General features: G+C 43.7%; 1 protein-coding gene across 1 annotated transcript; it reads left to right on the plus strand.

Annotated features, from left to right (window-relative positions):
- The first annotated feature begins 12,217 nt into the window (after window positions 1-12,217).
- On the plus strand, window positions 12,218-14,344 carry LOC139193821 (uncharacterized). The gene is made up of 3 exons (XM_070817530.1): window positions 12,218-12,853; window positions 12,940-13,415; window positions 13,496-14,344. The coding sequence occupies exons 1-3, from the start codon at window positions 12,229-12,231 to the stop codon at window positions 14,147-14,149; spliced, it is 1,755 nt and encodes a 584-aa protein (XP_070673631.1). The 5' UTR covers window positions 12,218-12,228; the 3' UTR covers window positions 14,150-14,344.
- Window positions 14,345-18,789: the final 4,445 nt, after the last annotated feature.

Here is an 18,789-nt window from a genome sequence, read left to right on the forward strand (position 1 = left end):
ATTCCTTATGTCTTTGCCCCATGTATTACGGTCTACAGAGATCCAAGATGGGGTAGGTGTTACGAAAGCTATAGTGAAGACCATAAGATTGTTCAAGCAATGACTGAGATAATACCTGGTCTACAAGCAGACATGCCTCCCACTGCTAAAAAATGGGCTCCCTATGTTTCTACTGCAAACCTACTGTAGGTCCTGATGGAAAGAGGAAAGAGCTGGAGAGTAACATGCAATCCGCTGTCAAGTGGGCCATCCACTGCACTTACACAGAAAAAGCAAAAGAGAGAGGCAAAGCAGAAAAGCAAAAGCAAATAAAAAAGAAAAGCAGAAAAGCAGTGGGAAACAAGGCAGAAAAACAGAAACAAAAGCGAAAGCAAAGCATAAAAAATCGAGAAAAAGCAGAAAGCAAAAGAGAGGTTTTCCTCTGCGATAGCACATGGCGACACTGCAAAAGTAAGGAATAAACACCCACACTGCAAAAGCAAGGAATAAACACCCACACTGCAAAAGCAAGGAATAAACGCCCCACTAGAATGATGTGATTTACTTTCCTTATTTTTGAATGAAGTAATTTATTTTTCGTATCTTTCGGAGATATCTGTATAGCCCCATCAGAGGGTAATTAAAAAAAAACGACAAGCCCAAAATAATGGTTTGGAATGTTATGTGGAGAGTGAAGGCCCATATGCCCAAAAGAGCTAGGCCCTATGGCTCCAAAATTATTCGACATCCTGCCGCTATTATCACCAACCAGGTGATCAAAAGTACGTCTAGTTACTTCGGCCCATAAACCACAAACCGAGCAGCCTCGCAACATATGCTAATTCTAGTTGAGCATCATTTCAAATTGAGCCCCGCCTCATATCGAGTATCAGTTCAAGACGACATCTAGTTACTTCGGCCCACACATGGATTGAATTTTAAGTCTCCAGCCAAAAGACTCTCTTGACTGAAGACTTGGGGGACTACTATTTATACCATACTTAGGGTCTTCGTATTTAGATCTCGTATAAATACTTGGGGGACTCAAATGTAATTATGTAATAAATGAAGGGGCAAATATGTAATAAGTGAGGAGCCCTTATTCTATGAAAGGACCCTTCACTCTCCTCATTAGGGGATGCCAATTCTTAGGCCTGACTCTCACCCTCTCATATTCATTACAGAACCTATCTCTCTCACAATCCTCTTAGAGAAATACAATATCAGTGTGGACGTAGCCCAAACATTGGGGTGAACCACGATACATCTTGTGTTCTTTACATTTCTTGCAGATTCACGGTCGGATTTACGTTGTTCCAAGACATTTCTACTTTTGTGCATCAACACATTATTTATACCTTATGCAGTTTATCCCTGGCAGACAGTTGCAGAATTTGAGGTACGTTTCATGGCTGAACAACTTTTAAGTACACATTTGATTCTTTGTTTCACATCCCTAATAATTGGTTAAGTATTTGAACAGTACAAACATCTTGATTCTCTTTCCCAAATAAGAAGTCTCTCCAAACGGATCAAGAAGAACAAAGAGGAGGTTCCCATTAAGAAGAGGATTGCATATATGGTTGATGTGTGTTTCTTCGTCTATCCACTTGAATTGTACCCATGTCAAAACTTGAAACGTATCAATATTGGCTTGAAACATAACAATGCCAAATTGAGACTAACCAATACTAATATGAAATATACCTATGCTAACTTGAAACGTGCCAACATATCGGTTAGAAACATACCAATACTAAATTGAAACATACCTAATGCCACATGTTGATGCACAAAATCGGAGGTTTTAGAACAACGTAAATCCAACTGTTAATCTGCAAGAAATGTAAATAACACAAGATGTATCGTGGTTCACCCCAAGGTTTGGGCTACGTCCACACTGATTGTATTTATCTGAGGGAGAGAGAGCTCTGAGAGTGAGAGCTTTAAGAGGGGGTGAGAGGGGTGAGAAGGCTCCAGAAATGGCATCCCTTAATTGTGAGGGTGAGGGGTCCTTTTATAGAATAAAGATTTCTCACTTATTACATATGTGCCCATTTTTTTATTACATAATTACATTTAAGTCCCCCGAGTATTTATACGAGGTCTAAATACGAGGCCTTAAATATGGTATAAACAGTAGTCCCCCAAGTTTTCAGTCAAGAGAGTCTTTTGGCTGGCGACTTGAAATTCAGTCTATGTGTGAGCCGAAGTAACTAGATGTTGTCTTGAACTGATGCTCAATATGAGGCGGTGCTCAATCTGAAATGATGCTCAACTAGAAGTAGCACACGCTGCGAGGCTGCGAGGCTCGTGGCTTATGTTGCCTTAGTTGGCTCGGCTTTTGGCGTATGAATGTGAGGGAGTCCCTTTTATAGAATAAGGGCTCACTCCTCAATACATGGATGATGGGCTAGAGTTGATGCTCTCTAATGATGGTAAGGGAGTCCCTTTTATAGAATAAGGGTTCGCTCCTCAATACATAAATGATGGGTTATGAGTGATGCTCTCGGTGAAGCAGTTACTCAGCTGGTGGCAATACTCTCTAACGAAGGTGAGGGAGTCCCTTTTATAAACTAAAGGCTCACTCCTCAGTACATGAATAATGGGTTATGAGTGATGCTCGTGGCGAGGCGGTTGCTCAGCTGGCGGTGGTGCTCTCTAACGAAGGTGAGGGAGTCCTTTTTATAAAATAAGGGCTCGCTTCTCAATACATAAGTGATAGGCTAAGTCCCCCAAGTATTTTTCATGAGTGCTCTCTAATGAAAGTGAGGGAGTCCCTTTTATAGAATAAATGCTCGCTCTTCAGTACATAGATAATGGGCTAAGTTCCTAAAGTATTTTCATGAGGCCTAGTTGAGGCCCAATATATGGTACTTATTGTAGTCTCCCAAGTCTTCGGTCAATAGAGTCTGTTGGCTGGAGACTTCAAATTGAATCCATGTATGGGCCGAAGTGGCGGTTGTTCGGAGGTGGTATTTGTATACCCTACACTGAAGCTTTGTAGGTGAAGCTTTACAAGTGAAGTTTTGAAGCTAGAGCACTGTAAATAGAGCTTTCGAAGCTAGAGCTCTGTAAATGAAGCTTTTGAAGCTAGAGCTTTTATAAATGAAGTTTTTGAAGCTGATTGACATGAGTGATGCTCATGAATGTTTATGCTGATTGACATGAGTGATGCTCATGGATGTTGACATGAGTGATGCTCATGGATGTTGACATGAGTGATGCTCATGAATATTGACATGAGCGATGCTCATGAATGTTTATGTATGATTGGATGAGAGATGCTCATGAATGTTTATGTATGATTGACATGAGTAATGCTCATGAATGTTTATATATGATTGACATGAGCAATGCTCATGTATGATTTGAAGTACTGGGCGTACTTTTGATCACCTGGTTGGTGGCATGAATGAGAGTACGGGTTGTACATTTCATCACCTGGTTGGTGGCATGAATGGCTAGTTGCCAAATGATATTGGAGTACAGGTTGTACATTTCATCACTTGGTTGGTGGTAATAGCGGCAGGTTGCTGAATAATTTTGGAGTACTGGGCGTACTTTTGGTCACCTAGTTGGTGATAATAGAGGCAGGTTGCCGAATAATTTTGGAGTACTGGGCATACTTTTGATCACCTCGTTGGTGGTAATAGCAGCAAGTTGCCGAATAATTGTGGAGTACTGGGCGTACTTTTGATCGCCTGGTTTGGAGCTATTTTAGGCTTATGGGCCTTCGCCCTCTACACAACCTTCCAGCCCATTTATTTTGGGCTTTGCCCCTTTTTTTTTTTTACCCTCTGATGAGGTTTATACAGATGTCTTCGAAAGATAATAAAAATAAATTACATCATTCAGAAATAAGAAAAGTAAATCACATCATTCTGGTGGGGTGTTTATTCCTTGCTTTTGCTTTCTCTTTTTCTTATCTGCTTTGCTTTTGCTTTTGTTTCCATTGCGCCTCTTTTTTTTTGTTTTAATGCCGCAGCTCACTTGATTGCTTTTGCTTTTGATGCCTACCCCCTCTAAGTTGGGTTTGACTAGTTACTACCGTTGAGGCTGAGTCTGTGACTTCTTTTTCTAAAGTGGCATTGGATTCGCCAACTTTAGCATCATCATGACTCTCAAGGTCTTCAAAAGCAAAGCCTCCATTTAGCCAAGACCCATTCCTTTCTGCTTGTTCTGTTCCGTGGCTTTTTCAGAAAAGTCTTTTCATGATGAAAGTTCATTATTGGTGGCATCTTCTGGCTGCTTTTATTTTTTAAATACTGAGGACCTCTTTGAGACTGGGGACTGAGAGTGTGGTGTTCCATTAGGGCCCCATAGCTGATGTTCTGTGATGATTGAACTTGATTCGAACCGGGGAAAACTCGTCGGATTCTGAACCGGTCCCAAGCCACCCAAGTATCACAGCATGAACAATCCAGAAAATGGACCAAAAAAACATACTAACAAATTGCTCTGTGTTCCTACATCATCTTAACTTACTTGTTGAATGTCACATTCATGAGTAGCCCTGAACCAGACTTTGTCTGCAAGATCTTATTCCTTTTCTTCCTCAACCTATCTTCCATCTTGGACCCGCATCTTCCCTCCTGAAACCTTTCAACATGTCCTGATCAACCTTTCTGAACCCATAAGTGTTGAGCTGGCGAATGAAGCTTGAGAAATTGTTGTGCTTGAAGTGTTTGGGCAGCAGAGTCCTGGAGAATTCGTACAAATCCCAAACAATGAAGCTCTGCCGAGCATCACTCCACGAAATGATCGAATCGGTTTCTGGGTCATCTACCATCTGAAATGTCTTGTTTAAGAACGTGGTGGGCCCGCCTCGCGCAAACCTTCCATGGGTTTAGGCATATCCATGGAAGAAGACAAAGAAACCGAACTGTAGATGATGGAACAGCAGATGTAGATGACAGAACATCTACATTTATTAAAACTTGGTCGAGCTCAGCGATCTGGGCGCGCGAATGGAATGAGGGGGTTCGCGAGTGGGCTGAAGCAGCGGTAGGGTGGGTAGTGACAGCGAATAGAGCGGCGGATGAGGAGACGGCAGGTGGGGTTCAGACATGGGCGCAGCACAGCAGGTGACCTTTCAGCACGGCTTCAACGGCGACTTGGCAGAGCTGCTAACTCCTGGATTAACATGGCTTTCTTATTTGTTTTGAAGCTGACTTCCCTTGCCGGCAGCTGTCTGCTTCTCCAAGTTCTTCTAGCGGGCCATCTTGGCCTTCTGACCGTTGCCTCCTCCCATGGCGTCTGGTAAATCGAGAGAAAATGAGGTGGACCTAGAAACCCTAATTGGGAAATTGAGCTATGTGCCTCTTTCGATCCTTCAACATCTGGCACAGTGATCGTAACCGTTTGTTTGGATTTTTCTCGGAAGTGATTGGAAAAACTGTGATATCTCTGAAATGAGATTTAGGTGTTTTCTGTTTTTGGGTTTTTGTGATTTTGCAGATTCACGGCGGAGGTGAAAAATTGAGAGAGAACCAACATAACTTTTCGTGTCGATTCCCACAGACGGCACCAAATGTTGATGCACAAAATCGGAGGTCTTGGAACAACGTAAATCCGACCGTGAATCTGCAAGAAATGTAAATAACACAAGATGTATCATGGTTCACCCCAAGGTTTGGGCTACGTCCACACTGATTGTATTTATCTAAGGGAGAGAGAGCTCTGAGAGTGAGAGCTTTGAGAGGGGGTGAGAGGGGTGAGAAGGCTCCTGAAATGGCCTCCCTCAATTGTGAGGGTGAGGGGTCCTTTTATAAAATAAGGACTCCTCACTTATTACATATTTGCCCCTTCTTTTATTACATAATTACATTTAAGTCCCCCGAGTATTTATACGAGGTCTAAATACGAGGCCCTAAATATGGTATAAACACCACCTACCACTAGAATCTATTTTCCAAATGCATCATGGTGCAGATACTCAAACGTAGCAATGCTAAATTGAAACGGGCTATACCATCTACCACTGGAACCTATTTTCCCAATGTACCATGGTACAGATACTCAAATCAAGAGGTGTGCATAAAATGACAATGCAAAGGAAATGCATATGACAAATAAGGGAGGACATAGTGTCGACTGACCAAGCAAAGAAATGGCATGAAAAGATTGTTGAATGGTTGCGGAAGAAGATGGGAAAATTACATATCACGTTAGAGTAGAAATAGATCAAATTTGATCCATCTATTTTTAGATTTTTTTTAAAACAGAAAGTGTCAGGTTTTGTGACCTTCGCTCGGTTGCTTCGGTCACTAGTGAGGATAAGTACGTAAATGAATAGAGACAGAGAAGCAAACACAGGATGTACGTGGTTCACCCAGATTGGCTACGTCCACGGAGTAGAGGAGTTCTTATTAGTAGTGAAGGGCTTACACAAGTACAAAGGATCAAGCTCTCAATTTAGTGAGTTCTTGTGAATGATTTAACACAAATGGCATTAGGCAATATTGTGGGGGAATGACCCCTATTTATAGAAAAACTTGTAGCTTTGTCACATTGACATGTGTCATGTTGTGATTGGTTCTTGATGTCGACACGTGCTGCGCTCTGATTGGCTTCTAATCTTGACACGTGTCGAGTAGTGATTGGCCTCCTGGTCGGAGGGGAACTCTTCTGGGTCCTTGACAGTATAGCGTTGGCCGGTGCTCGGTAGTTTCGGGATTGGTCAAGTATGGTACAAATAGTGCTCCCCTAAGTTCCCGAGTGAGGGAAACTCCTCGGTTGGGGACTTGCAAGATCCAATCCCTTGAGTAATCACGAAACTTCTAAGTACCGAAGTGTGGTCTGATCTTCATCTGCCCTTCTCTGGAAGTACCTTTCCTCCATCCGGGAATGGTGTATTTAGCTGATGTTGACGCACAAGGTAATGTATCAATTTCACTTGAAGCTTACTTGTAGTTTCGGGCTTGGTCAAGTGCGATACAAACCCTATAGTAGGAGTCCCCCAAGTCGCCGAGCTAGGAGATCTGCCGAAAGAGGTGACAGACAAGGTAAGCAGTCAAACTTCCAAGTAAGCAACCCAGGAGCAGAGGTTTGACTTCGGCTTCCGGTTGATTGTTCTCATTCTCCTTGTCTCTCATTCAACTGCCAGGATAAGGAGAAGCAAATGGATAAGAGATGATATGAGATACTTTTGCTTTTGAAGAAGTAACTTTCCACAGGCTTATTCTTGAACTGTGCTGGAGGGTTTTCTGGTGCCCTTCAGAGTATAAGGCCGACTCAAAAATTTGAGGGTCAAAACAAGTCCATCAAATCTAGAGTACGTTCGACCTTGATGATATGGGATACTATTGCTGTTGACGGAATAATGAATGTGGTATGGAAAGGTGTCGTGCTGTAGTGATCTGTTTCAGCCCACCGTTGAACCTTCTGCTTCAATCTTTTGCATGGCAGAAGTGGTGTGCAACCTTTGCATTTAAATGGTCCTTCAGAACATTCCTTCATAGTGACTCATTCACGCTTGGCAGCTTCAGTGTAAAGAGCCAATATCTGATCAACTGTCATGAGGTATTTGCCGGTGGAATTCGTGACCTTGACAGCAGTTGAGGATGAGTACTCGAGAGCAATGCTAAGTAAGCGACCAGGCAAAGGCTCCAGGCAGTCAGTTCCAAATTGGAGGTTTGATTTCAGGTTCCGACTGACTGCTCTCTTTCTCCTTGTCCTGCAGGTGTGGACAAGGACAAAGACAAAGACAGGGAGAAAGCATGATATGGGATACTCTTGCTTTCGACCCTGATGATATGAGATACTCTTGTTCTTGGTGTGGCTTATTTGCTGAGGTATTATCGGGGGGAAATAAAGCTGAGTATTTCGAGAGGTTATGTTGAGGGTGCCTTTTCGAATGCGAGAAAGGGTTGAGCATTTTTGCAGGTTTGCCTGTCCGTTGAGGAGGGAGGTCAATGTATATAGGGATTTCCTAATAACAAGTAGTAATGCTATTCCTTTACCCTTCTTGGTCACAGCAATGTAGTGGGAGCTGCCAGCTTCACGTGTTTTAATTTTGTCAGAACACTTTGAAAAAGTGGTATGTGGTATCTGGAAAGCTGATATTACGTGTGAAGATTACAGACAAGCTTTATCTAAGGAAATCTGGCTCTCGAAGTTCTGAGAGTTGTGCCTCTTCGGTTTTCGAACAAGCAATCCCGTCGAGGATCTGACTCTCGAGATTCGGAAAGCGGTGCTACTCCGGTTTTTGAGAAAGTAATTATGTTGGGAGTCTTTTCTCGAATGTGAGTAAAGGTTGGACGTTCTTGCCAACCTGTCTTGCCGCAAAACACGGAGGTCGACACACATAGGGACTTTCCAGTTGTCAAGCAGTGGTGCTGTTCCTTTACCCTTATGGGTAATAGTAGGGTAGCTGGAACTTCGAAATTCTCGTGCCTAAACTTTGTCAGAGATCTTTGACAAAGTTATATGTGGTACCCGAGGAGTTGATGGTGCATATGGAGAGCGGTGATTGAACAGTAAGATTCACGTGCTTTCTACTTCACCAGAAATCTTCGACAGATTGCCCGTAATTTCCGCAAAGCTGAGTGTGCATGTGACAGGTGCTGACGAGGCTGAAAAAGCAGGTGCTTCTTCGATTTCTGAGATCGGCCCTCGTGGTCTCTGAGCAGCCCAGCTTTTGAGAAAGCAAACGCCTCTTCGATTTCTGAGATCGGCCCTCGTGGTCTCTGAGTAGCCCAGCTTTTGAGAAAGCAAACGCCTCTTCGATTTCTGAAGCTCCGTCGAGTGCAGATTTTTATAGAGGCTGGCATTAAGTTCCACAGCACACTTGAATCTCTACCAGTAGAAGCTCATTTCTTGCACTTCTAAGATCTTGATTTGTCTGACCTCTTCCTTCTTCAACACATTTGAAAATGTCTGGACCCTCCGACCGTCGTTTTGACTTGAACCTTGGAGAAGAGACAGCCACGCCTTCTCCAGACAACATATGGCGCCCATCCTTCATATCCCCTACTGGTCCTCTTACCGTTGGGGATTCTGTGATGAAGAATGATATGACCGCTGCAGTGGTGGCCAGGAACCTTCTCACTCCCAAAGATAACAGACTACTTTCCAAACGGTCTGATGAGTTGGCTGTTAAGGACTCTCTGGCTCTTAGTGTTCAGTGTGCAGGTTCTGTGTCTAATATGGCCCAACGCCTATTTGCTAGAACCCGCCAAGTTGAATCATTAGCTGCTGAAGTGATGAGTCTCAAACAGGAGATTAGAGGGCTCAAGCATGAGAATAAGCAGTTGCACCGGCTCGCCCATGACTATGCTACAAACATGAAGAGGAAGCTTGACCAGATGAAGGAATCTGATGGTAAGGTTTTACTTGATCATCAGCGGTTTGTGGGTTTGTTCCAAAGGCATTTATTGCCTTCGTCCTCTAGGGTTGTACCTGGTAATGAAGCTTCAAATGATGAACCTCCAATGCCTCCTCCTTCTGGGGTTTTGTCAAGTACTGAGGCTCCGGATAACCACCCTCCGGTGCTTTCTCTTTCTGGGGCTCTACCGACTGCTGAGACTTCCCCTAAGCAACCTTTGTGAAGGCTCCCTTTTGTTTGTTTATTTTGACTCATGTATATGTACATATTTGTGGCTTATCGAAAATATTAATAAATAAGCTTTGCTTCATTTCAACATATTGTGTTAAATACACCAAAGCCTTCTTCATAAAGTTCTTTGAATTTTTGCTTTTGTTGAAACCTGTATTGTTGAAGCTTTGTGAGTGAAGCATGTAGTTTGAGGTAGTGTTCCCTTAATTTCCCGAGTGAGGAAAACTTCTCGGTTGGAGACTTGAAAAATCCAAGTCACTGAGTAGTCACGAACTTTTGAGTACCAAGGCGTAGTAGCATATGGTGGGAGTCCCCCAAGTCTCTAGTCGAGGGAGTTGACGAATGAGGTGTCTTGCTAATAGTCCATGTCGTAAGTACCAAAACTTCATTCTTTTGTTTTCTAAGTGGTAGCCCCGGACTTTTTCTTCATATATTTTGTTTATGAAGGTTGCTAGGCCCGAATAAGTGGAATTGCAGAAGGTGTAACGGTTGGTAGCTGTTTTATGGAAAGCCATCTGACTACGATAGTCTTGCACATGATGACTATAGGGAGATACACACACATACTGCTATGATAGAGGGTGTAACCGTTGGTGCATTACAATCATAATGGAAGCATCACAATGATGGAAGCATCACAATGATGAAAGCATCATAATGATGAAAACACCATAATGATGAAACATCATAATGATGTTTCTTTGGTGGAATTGGTTTTCATTTCCCCTAACAACCTGAATTGGTTTTCAATATAAGACCATCAGCTGTAGCTCGAATCACAAAGTTGTCTTCATGAAAGTTGTTCTTTAATTCCTTAACTACAACATATCCAAATTTGAGAGCCATCAGATCAGTACAACTCTAGAAATTCAGGTACGACGAGTGATTGTTCATCATTTGTCTGTCAACACGTCAGACCTGTTGTGAGCTTCAAAAACTCCATTTTCTCTTGCTTAGATCAACAAACTTTCTTCAGCGAAGTTGTTCCTTAACTTGTGAACTACAACATATCCAAAATTGAGATCCATCGGAGCTGTATAACTCAAGAAATTCAGGTATGATGAATGACTGGTTATTATTTTTCTGTCAACCCGTCAGATTTGTTGTGAGCTTCGAAACTCCATTTTCTATTGTTCAGATCAGCATGCTTTCTTCATTGAAGTTGTTCCTCATCGTCTCTTTCATAACATATCAAAAATTCAGAATGAACTAATGGTTAAATATTTCCAGATCTTCGAAACATCACAGCAGCTTCGAAATCTGCAAGAATCCGACTGTCATGCTTGGAGCTTCAACACTTTAATTTCCGTGGCTCAAACAGAAATGGTTCCTTCTTGAAAGTTGTTCATCTGCTCAAGAACTAGAGGGTGTCCAAAATTCAGCTCCATTGGAGAGAAGCAGCAGCTGCAAAAATTTGATAGAGAAAAGGAGGCGAAGCTTTGTTGGATTTCTAGGCTGGGGAAGATTCCAGTTTTTGTAGCAACTTCAGTACTGGTGAATTGCTTGTATTTTTGTCCATAACTAAATTTCGGACTTTGAATTATTATTTGATCTATCATAATATGTTTGGGAACATATATAAGTGAATAAATAAGAAGGAAGATTTTGAGCCCTTGTGGGTGTAAAATAAAAAATGTTTAGGTTTTGTGAACAAAATTTGTTTATTTGGAGCACGGTTTTGTGTTGAAGCTTTGTAGGTGAAGCTTTGGTGTTGAAGCTATCTAGGTGAAGCTTTGATGGTGAAGCTTTGTAGATGAAGCTTTGTAGATGAAGCTTTCTAGGTGAAGCTTTGATGGTGAAGCTTTGATGGTGAAAGTATGTAGATGAAGCTTTCTAGGTGAAGCTTTTTTAGGTGAAGCTTTGTAGGTGAAGCTTTTTTAAGTGAAGCTTTGGGCCCTTGTGAAGCTTTGGAGGTGAAGCTTTTCGGGTGAAGCTTTTTTGGGTGAAGCTTTGTGGGTGAAGCTTGTGAGGTGAAGCGTTGTGGGTGAAGCTTTGGAGGTGAAGCTTTTCGGGTGAAGCTTTTTTGGGTGAAGCTTTGTGGGTGAAGCTTTTTAGGTGAAGCTTTGTGGGTGAAGCTTTGGAGGTGAAGCTTTTCGGGTGAAGCTTTTTGGATGAAGCTGTTTTTTTTTTTTTTTTTTTTTTTTTTTTTTGGCGCTTGACACGGTCTTCATTTGCTTGTTTTGTAGTGACTGTGGAAGACGGATTGCTTTCTGATTGAGAAGGGTTCCGGCATCGCTTTGCACCATCTTCATGTGGGTAATATAGGAACTTCCTTATGTTTTGATCATGCATGTAGTGATAGAATTTGTTTCTTCTTATTGTAGATGTCAGAGCCTGGAAGTTCTAGTGATGAGGGCTCTTCTAGCTTTAGCTCTAAGTCTGAGTCTGCAATGTCGGAGTCTTCAGGGTCTTTGTTAGAGTCCGGTACTAGAGAAACATTGGATGATCTTCCCAACCGTCAAACTTTAGCTATTGCTAGTTCTTCCTCCATGGCGTTGGGTGAGGGGGTTGTTTTTGATGCCATACCCATAGTTCGCTCTGAGTTCACAGCAGACCATCTAAAGAATAACTTGTTAGATAATGAGAAGCAGGTTGAGGCGCTAAGGCAGTCATGTAATATCCCTTGTAGTGTAGGGATACGTTTGGTACATGATGAAGAATGGCCTTCTGAGCCTCCCCAGGGTCATGTTATGTTCTACACCCAGATATTACTGACTTTAGGGGTGAGACTACCTTTACATCCGTGGTTGCAAAAGATGTTATCTTTGATCGGATATGCACCTGGGCAACTCAATCCTGGTTTCTGGGATACTTTGATTGGATTTTATATCATTTGGATGAAGTGTGGGTTGTGTGAGCCTTCCTTCCATCAGTGGCGTTACTGTTACAAGATGCGCCCAGCAAAATCATGCACTGGTTATGCCGAGTGTGCATGTCGGAGTGAGAGAGAGCGTATTGTGTATGGTAAGAAAAAGGCATACTACACATGGAAAAACCGTTGGTGCTTTCTGTATAATGATTGGGAGTATGATAAGGGTGTCACGCCTGAGCGACGTGTGCTTACTCACTTCCAGACTGTAGTTTGTAACGTATCAACCGTTCGTACTATTTGCTATTTGTTGTGGTCTTTTCTTGCTTCTAACACTTTGCTTCATGTAGTGACGCGGGGCACCATCCAACTGTTTGGGCAGGAGCTATCTGACATAGAGAAGGTGTTGAGGGTGCCCAAAGAGGATAGACACTTAAGCAAGCTACGACCCTTATTTCGTCGGTACGGTTTCCAACCCTTAGTTTCCGAGAGCCAGGGACGATCGAGTAAGTTGTATCCTTCATGTAAACTTAGCTCAATTCCTTACTTTATTTGGAAAGTTGTATTTCTTATTTTGATTTTCCTTATGCAGTGGAGAAGGTAAGCAAGAAAACAGGGACTAGCACCCATAAAAGGAAAGCACCAGTGTTAGTTCCTTCGGAAGACATCCTACCGCATAAGAAAATTCATAAGTTCCGAGGGGAACCATCCGTTAGACCTAAGTCCCAAGATGGGGTCCTTAAGGGGCCTGCCTTTAGGAAGACTGGAGTCGAGGCCGTTGATAATGCTGCTGCCGTAGTTGCAGGAGAAGGGAGCCGACTGTTGCCTCATCCTCTTACTATGGAGCACACTGTCCAGGAAAGTGATCCTGGTTCCCGCCATGAGGGGAAAGGCAAGGAAAGAGCTGGCAGTGTCCCGTGGAAGGACTTGAGGGTTGCCACGCGGCCAAAGGATTTTGGGGATATCAACAATTGCTTGGCAGGGCGTCGATTCGCCTTCGATGAGCTCGGAGAGCCCTTAGCTAAGGATGAATCGGATTGCGACCGGATGTTGAAGCTGTCTTCATATGTGAGTGTTACTTTGTCATTTCCTTACTTTTTCCTCTTTATTATCATTATTTAGGTAGTGATGATCGTCTTGCCATGCAGGTCATGGCCGAGTATCACGACAGACTGCAAGAGGTTGAGCGGTACAAGGCAAAACTGAAGGAGAATAAGCAGCTTGTGGACGAGGCCCGAAGGAATAAGGGACTTTTGACTCAGGCTCTCCAACTGAAGGACGAAACCATGGAGAGCTTGAAAAGGCGAAATGGTGAGAACCTAAGGCTTAAGAAATTGTTTGAGGCAACTAAAAAACAGTTGGAGGTGGCTACCTTGGAAGTATCCAAGGTTAGGGGAGAATTGGATGGTGCCTTAGTTGAGATTTCTGAACTGGAGAAGAGCATTCCAACTGAAAGGGAGGCTGCTGTGCAAGAATACTTAAGTTCTTCGACCTTTCATCTTGCTATTAAACCCTACTGTGCTCAAGAAGCTCGCTTTGAAAAAAGGAAATGGATGGCCGTCCTTGATCGTTATGATGATGGGAGCATTCTTCGAAAATACCACGAAGATATAGATGAGCATCATCGAAAGGGCGAGACATTTGTCCTTGCTGTTGATCCTAGCAGCGAAGATGAGTCTGATAATGAAGGTAGTGCTGATGCACAGACTCAGCATGGTGAAGAGGATCTTGGGGATGCAGAGGATGATGGTAGGACGCGGAGTGATACTGCCAGGGGTTCGGCTTCAGATGAGAATGAATAGCAGTGTCTTTACTATCTGCATGTATTCTGGATGTAGTAGTCTGATGTGTGTATAACATGTGCCCATGTTATAAGCTTGAGAGTTTTGGATTTTAGGTGTTTATGAGTGTTTGCACTATTATTAATGCATGTTTGGCTATGTATGAATAGATCTATTGTTTGGATATAAGCCATTGTTTGGTTGTTCCTTTCTTTGTATAGTCTTGTCGACACATACTTAGATTTTGTTTCGTGTTGGATATATCTGCTTTGAGGTTTCAACACTTGAGTGTTCCCTTGCTAGGAATGTAAAAGAGTGAGGGCTGAGTTGGCTAAATTACCTCTTTATTGAATTCATTGCCAAATGGCCTTCATTACAAAAGATGCCGAACGGCTATAGCTCAACACTTGTACATCGTGAGTCTATTTGTAGTAGTACTTCAAGTGATCAGCGTTCCATGGATGGCCAAGGGTCTTGCCATCGGAGCTTCTAAGTGTGTAAGAGCCAGGGCGACTGATGCCAATGACTTCATACAGTCCATCCCAGTTTGGACTAAGTGTGCCTTCACTCGGGACTCTGTCGCAGAGTAATCTTTTCTTTAAGACCCAGTCTCCTATTTTGAAAGAACGAAGCTTGACCCTAGAGTCATAATAGTTGGAGATGCGCTGTTTGTAGGCGACATTCCTCAAGTGAGCTTGGTTTCTGTGTTCCTCGACTAAATCCAAGTTGAGGGTGAGTTGTTTGTCATTTTCACTTTGAATGTAGTTCTGGACTCGGAATGTTGCTTGCTCGAGCTCAACAGGGACAACCGCCTCTGTGCCAAAGGCAAGTGAGAATGGAGTTTCTCCTGTTGAAGTCCGATATGAAGTGCGATATGACCAAAGAACTTGGGGTACAAATTCTGGCCAACAGCCTTTAGCTTTGTCCAAGCTGGTTTTCAAAGTGCGCTTGATTATTTTGTTGATGGCCTCAACTTGTCCATTAGACTAGGGATGAGCTGGAGAGGCAAAGCATAAGTTGATGTTGAACTTAGAGCAGAACAACCTGAACTTCTTGTTGTCAAACTGTCGCCCATTGTCAGTGACTATCGCATTGGGAATGCCGAATCTACAAAGGATGTTCTTCCACACGAAGTCTTCTATCTTTGCCTCAGTAATGGTTGCCAAGGGTTCTACTTCGGCCCACTTTGTGAAGTAGTCCACTGCAACGACTGCGTAATAGACTTTGCCCTTCCCTGCCGGCATTGGGCCGATCAAATCAAGTCCCCACTGGGCGAAGGGCCAAGGGCTGATCATAGGAGTAAGAGGCTCTGGAGGGGAATGAGGAATAGTTGCATATCGTTGACATTTGTCACATGAGCGGGATACTTTGATGGCATCCTGGTGGAGTGTTGGCCAGTAATATCCTTGGCGAAAAGTCTTGTGTGCTAGGGACCGAGATCCAGCATGATCTCCACAGACTCCCTCATGTATTTCCTGAAGGACGATTTCCGCCTCGGCAGGCGTAAGACACCTTAAGTATGGCAGGCTAAAACCTCGCTTATAGAGTTGATCATTGATGATCAGGTAGCGGGTAGACTTGTATCGAATTTGCTTAGCCTGGACTTTATCATTTGGGAGGGTGCCATGAGCAAGGAAATTATAGATCGGGGTGATCCAACTATCCCCCTGTTGTAAGTTGCATACTTCTGCGGCCATGGTGCTTGGTGTTGCCAACAGTTCGACATGAATTTTTCTTCCAATCTTGTCTTCCACAGCTGAGGCGAGGCGAGCCAGGGCGTCTGCATGACTGTTTGCCGCTCGAGGAACTTGGGTGATCTGGTAGTGGAAGTGCTTGAGCAAAAGTTGTGTTTGCGCAAGATATGCTGCCATGGAGCTGTCCTTAGCATCAAAGTTGTTGGTAACCTGGTTGACCACTAATTGGGAGTCACTGAAAATATCAATTTGTTTAACCCCGAGGTGTTTGGCCAAACGTAATCCTGCCAGAAGGGCTTCATACTCGGCCTCATTGTTTGATGCCTTGAATTTGAAACGAAGAGCATACTCCATTGCTACTTTGTCGGGCGTAGTCAAGACTAGTCCCGCTCCACAGCCCTGTTGGTTGGATGAGCCATCAACATACAGACTCCATGCTGAGGTCGTTGATTCTACCTTCTGAGCTTCCGGGGGTAATGAAGCCACTGCTTCAGGTGTAGAAGCAATGTCAACCGGATATGTGAAGTCGGCAATGAAATCTGCTACTGCTTGACCTTTTTCGGCTGGTTTTGGTTGGTAGGAGATGTCAAACTCACCCAATGTTATCGCCCATTTGATCATTCGCCCAGACGTGTCAGGACTCTGGAGTATCTGTCGAAGAAGGTGATTGGTAAGCACGATGATGGCGTGTGCTTGGAAATAAGGGCGAAGTTTCCGAGCAGACATGACCAATGCTAGAGCTAATTTCTCAATGTTGGAGTATCGTGTCTCCGCATCTTGTAGGGCTTTGCTAGCGTAGTAGACAGGTCGCTCAATATTCCCATCCTTTCGAATGAGAACGGAACTTACGGCTGAAGCTGATACCGATAGGTAGATAATGAGAATGTCTCATACCTCGGGCTTGGAGAGTAGAGGGGCTTTACTCATGTACTCCTTGAGGTTTTTGAATGCCTCGGCACATTCATCAGTCCATGTAATGTACTTCCTACTTCCCTTAAGTGCTTTAAAAAAGGGAGCACATTTGTCTGTGGCCTTAGAAATGAACCTGGTTAAGGCTGCCACCTTGCCAGTAAGGCTCTGGATGTCCTTTGAAGTTACCGGTTCCTTCATGTCGAGGATTGCTTTGATCTTCTCGGGATTAGCTTCAATGCCTCGTTGGCTAATCATGAAACCTAAGAATTTGCCAGAGCCTACGCCGAAGGCACATTTGTTGGGGTTTAACCTCATTCGATACCTCTTCAAAATAGTGAAAGTTTCAGATAGGTTGGTGATGTGTTGGTCAGCATGTTTGCTCTTGACTAACATATCATCAACGTAAACTTCCATGCTCTTCCCAATCTGCTCGGCGAACATTGAGTTGACTAGTCTCTGATAAGTCGCTCCTGCATTCTTTAGGCCGAAAGGCATGACTTTATAGCAGTATAGTCCTCTGTCGGTAGTGAAGGCTGTGTGTTCTTGATCCGAAGGGTTCATGAGGATTTGGTTGTATCCTGAGTAAGCATCCATGAAGCTCAGGAGTTCACACCCGGCCGTAGAGTCTATAAGTCTGTCAATAAGAGGAAGAGGGAAGCTATCTTTCGGACACCCTTTGTTTAGGTCGGTGTAGTCAACACACATTCTCCACAAGACCTTTTGAAGCAAAAGACTTTCTTTGGTCGGATTTTTCTTAACAAGGACCACATTTGCTACCCATGTCGGGTAATTGACTTCGCGGACAAAGCCTATGCCTTTGAGTTTTTCAACTTCTGCTTTCATTGCCTCGTATCGTTCAGCGTCATAAGATCTTCGCTTCTGTCTCACCGGCTTGATCTTGGGGTCAATACTCAAACGATGACAGATGACATCGGGAGAGATGCCTGGCATGTCCTCGTATGACCAGGCGAAGACTTCAGTGTTCTCTTTCAAAAAAGATATCAATGCTAACCGAAGGGGTGGTGACAATGTGGTGCCAATCTTCACCATGCGATCTGGATAATCTCTTGAGATGGGTACCTTCTCAAACTCTTCAGCAGGTTGGGCTTGCTGGGTGAAAGAGTCATCTCGAGGATCATCGGGTTGATTGTTGCTATCAGGAAGATCCAAGTTCGCTTCATCTAGGCTGGTCTTTGTGACTTGGTCATGTACAGACAGGGTTTCCTTGGGTCCGGGCAAGTGTTGTTGCTTAACTGAAGTGTTGTAACATGATCGTGCACTAAGCTGATCTCCTCTGATGTAGCCGTTGCCATGGGGGGTTGGAAATTTCATCAACAGCATATGCGTGGATACCATAGCCTTGAGATCATTGATGCATGTGCGCCCAAAGATGACATTGTATGCTGTTGGGCAGTCAACCACTAGGAAGTTAGTGGTAATGGTAGCCGTGTAAGGGCCTGTACCAATAGTAAAGGGTAAATGTATGCTCCCTAAGGGTTGCACGATATCACCGGAGAAGCTTATCAGAGGAGAAATCGAGCGATCGAGCAAGTGTTCAGCTACACTGAGCGCCCTGAAAACTTCGGCAAACATGATATTGACCGAAGCCCCTGTGTCTACGAGGATTCATCGAACATCAAAGTTGGCTATGTGAGCCTCCACGATCAATGGGTCGTTATGAGGGTAGATGATGCCTCTTTCTTCCTCAGGGTAGAAACATATCGGATCCCAGTTAGGTTTTTGATACTTCCCTCCCCTGATGTCTTCCACGCGAAACACTTGGTGACCAGGCCTCAGACTTCGTTCACTGTTTTTCATGGCCCTATTGGAAGATTCAGATATGGGTGTGCCGCCGCTTATGGAATATATGACATTCACCTGGCGTTGGTTACGGTTATCCCTTTGAGGGTGAAGAAGGAATTGATCAATTTTTCCTTCTCGTGCCAAAGCTTCAATACGATCACGGAGGATGATACATTTCTCGCTATCATGGCCGTTATGCTCATGGTAGCAACAAAACGTGCCCGCGTTATTCGGGGGCGTGTAATCTGGGTG

The sequence above is a fragment of the Malus domestica genome, chromosome 17, assembly GCF_042453785.1.
Source record: "Malus domestica chromosome 17, GDT2T_hap1".
Lineage (NCBI taxonomy): Eukaryota > Viridiplantae > Streptophyta > Magnoliopsida > Rosales > Rosaceae > Malus > Malus domestica.

Bases quoted from the DNA above. Each gene is read 5' to 3' on its own strand.
- LOC139193821 (XM_070817530.1), top strand. From the start codon at position 12,229: ATGTTCTACACCCAGATATTACTGACTTTAGGGGTGAGACTACCTTTA. The intron at 12,854-12,939 runs GTAAGTTGTATC...TTCCTTATGCAG, and splicing joins CGAGAGCCAGGGACGATCGA to TGGAGAAGGTAAGCAAGAAA. The intron at 13,416-13,495 runs GTGAGTGTTACT...CTTGCCATGCAG, and splicing joins TGTTGAAGCTGTCTTCATAT to GTCATGGCCGAGTATCACGA.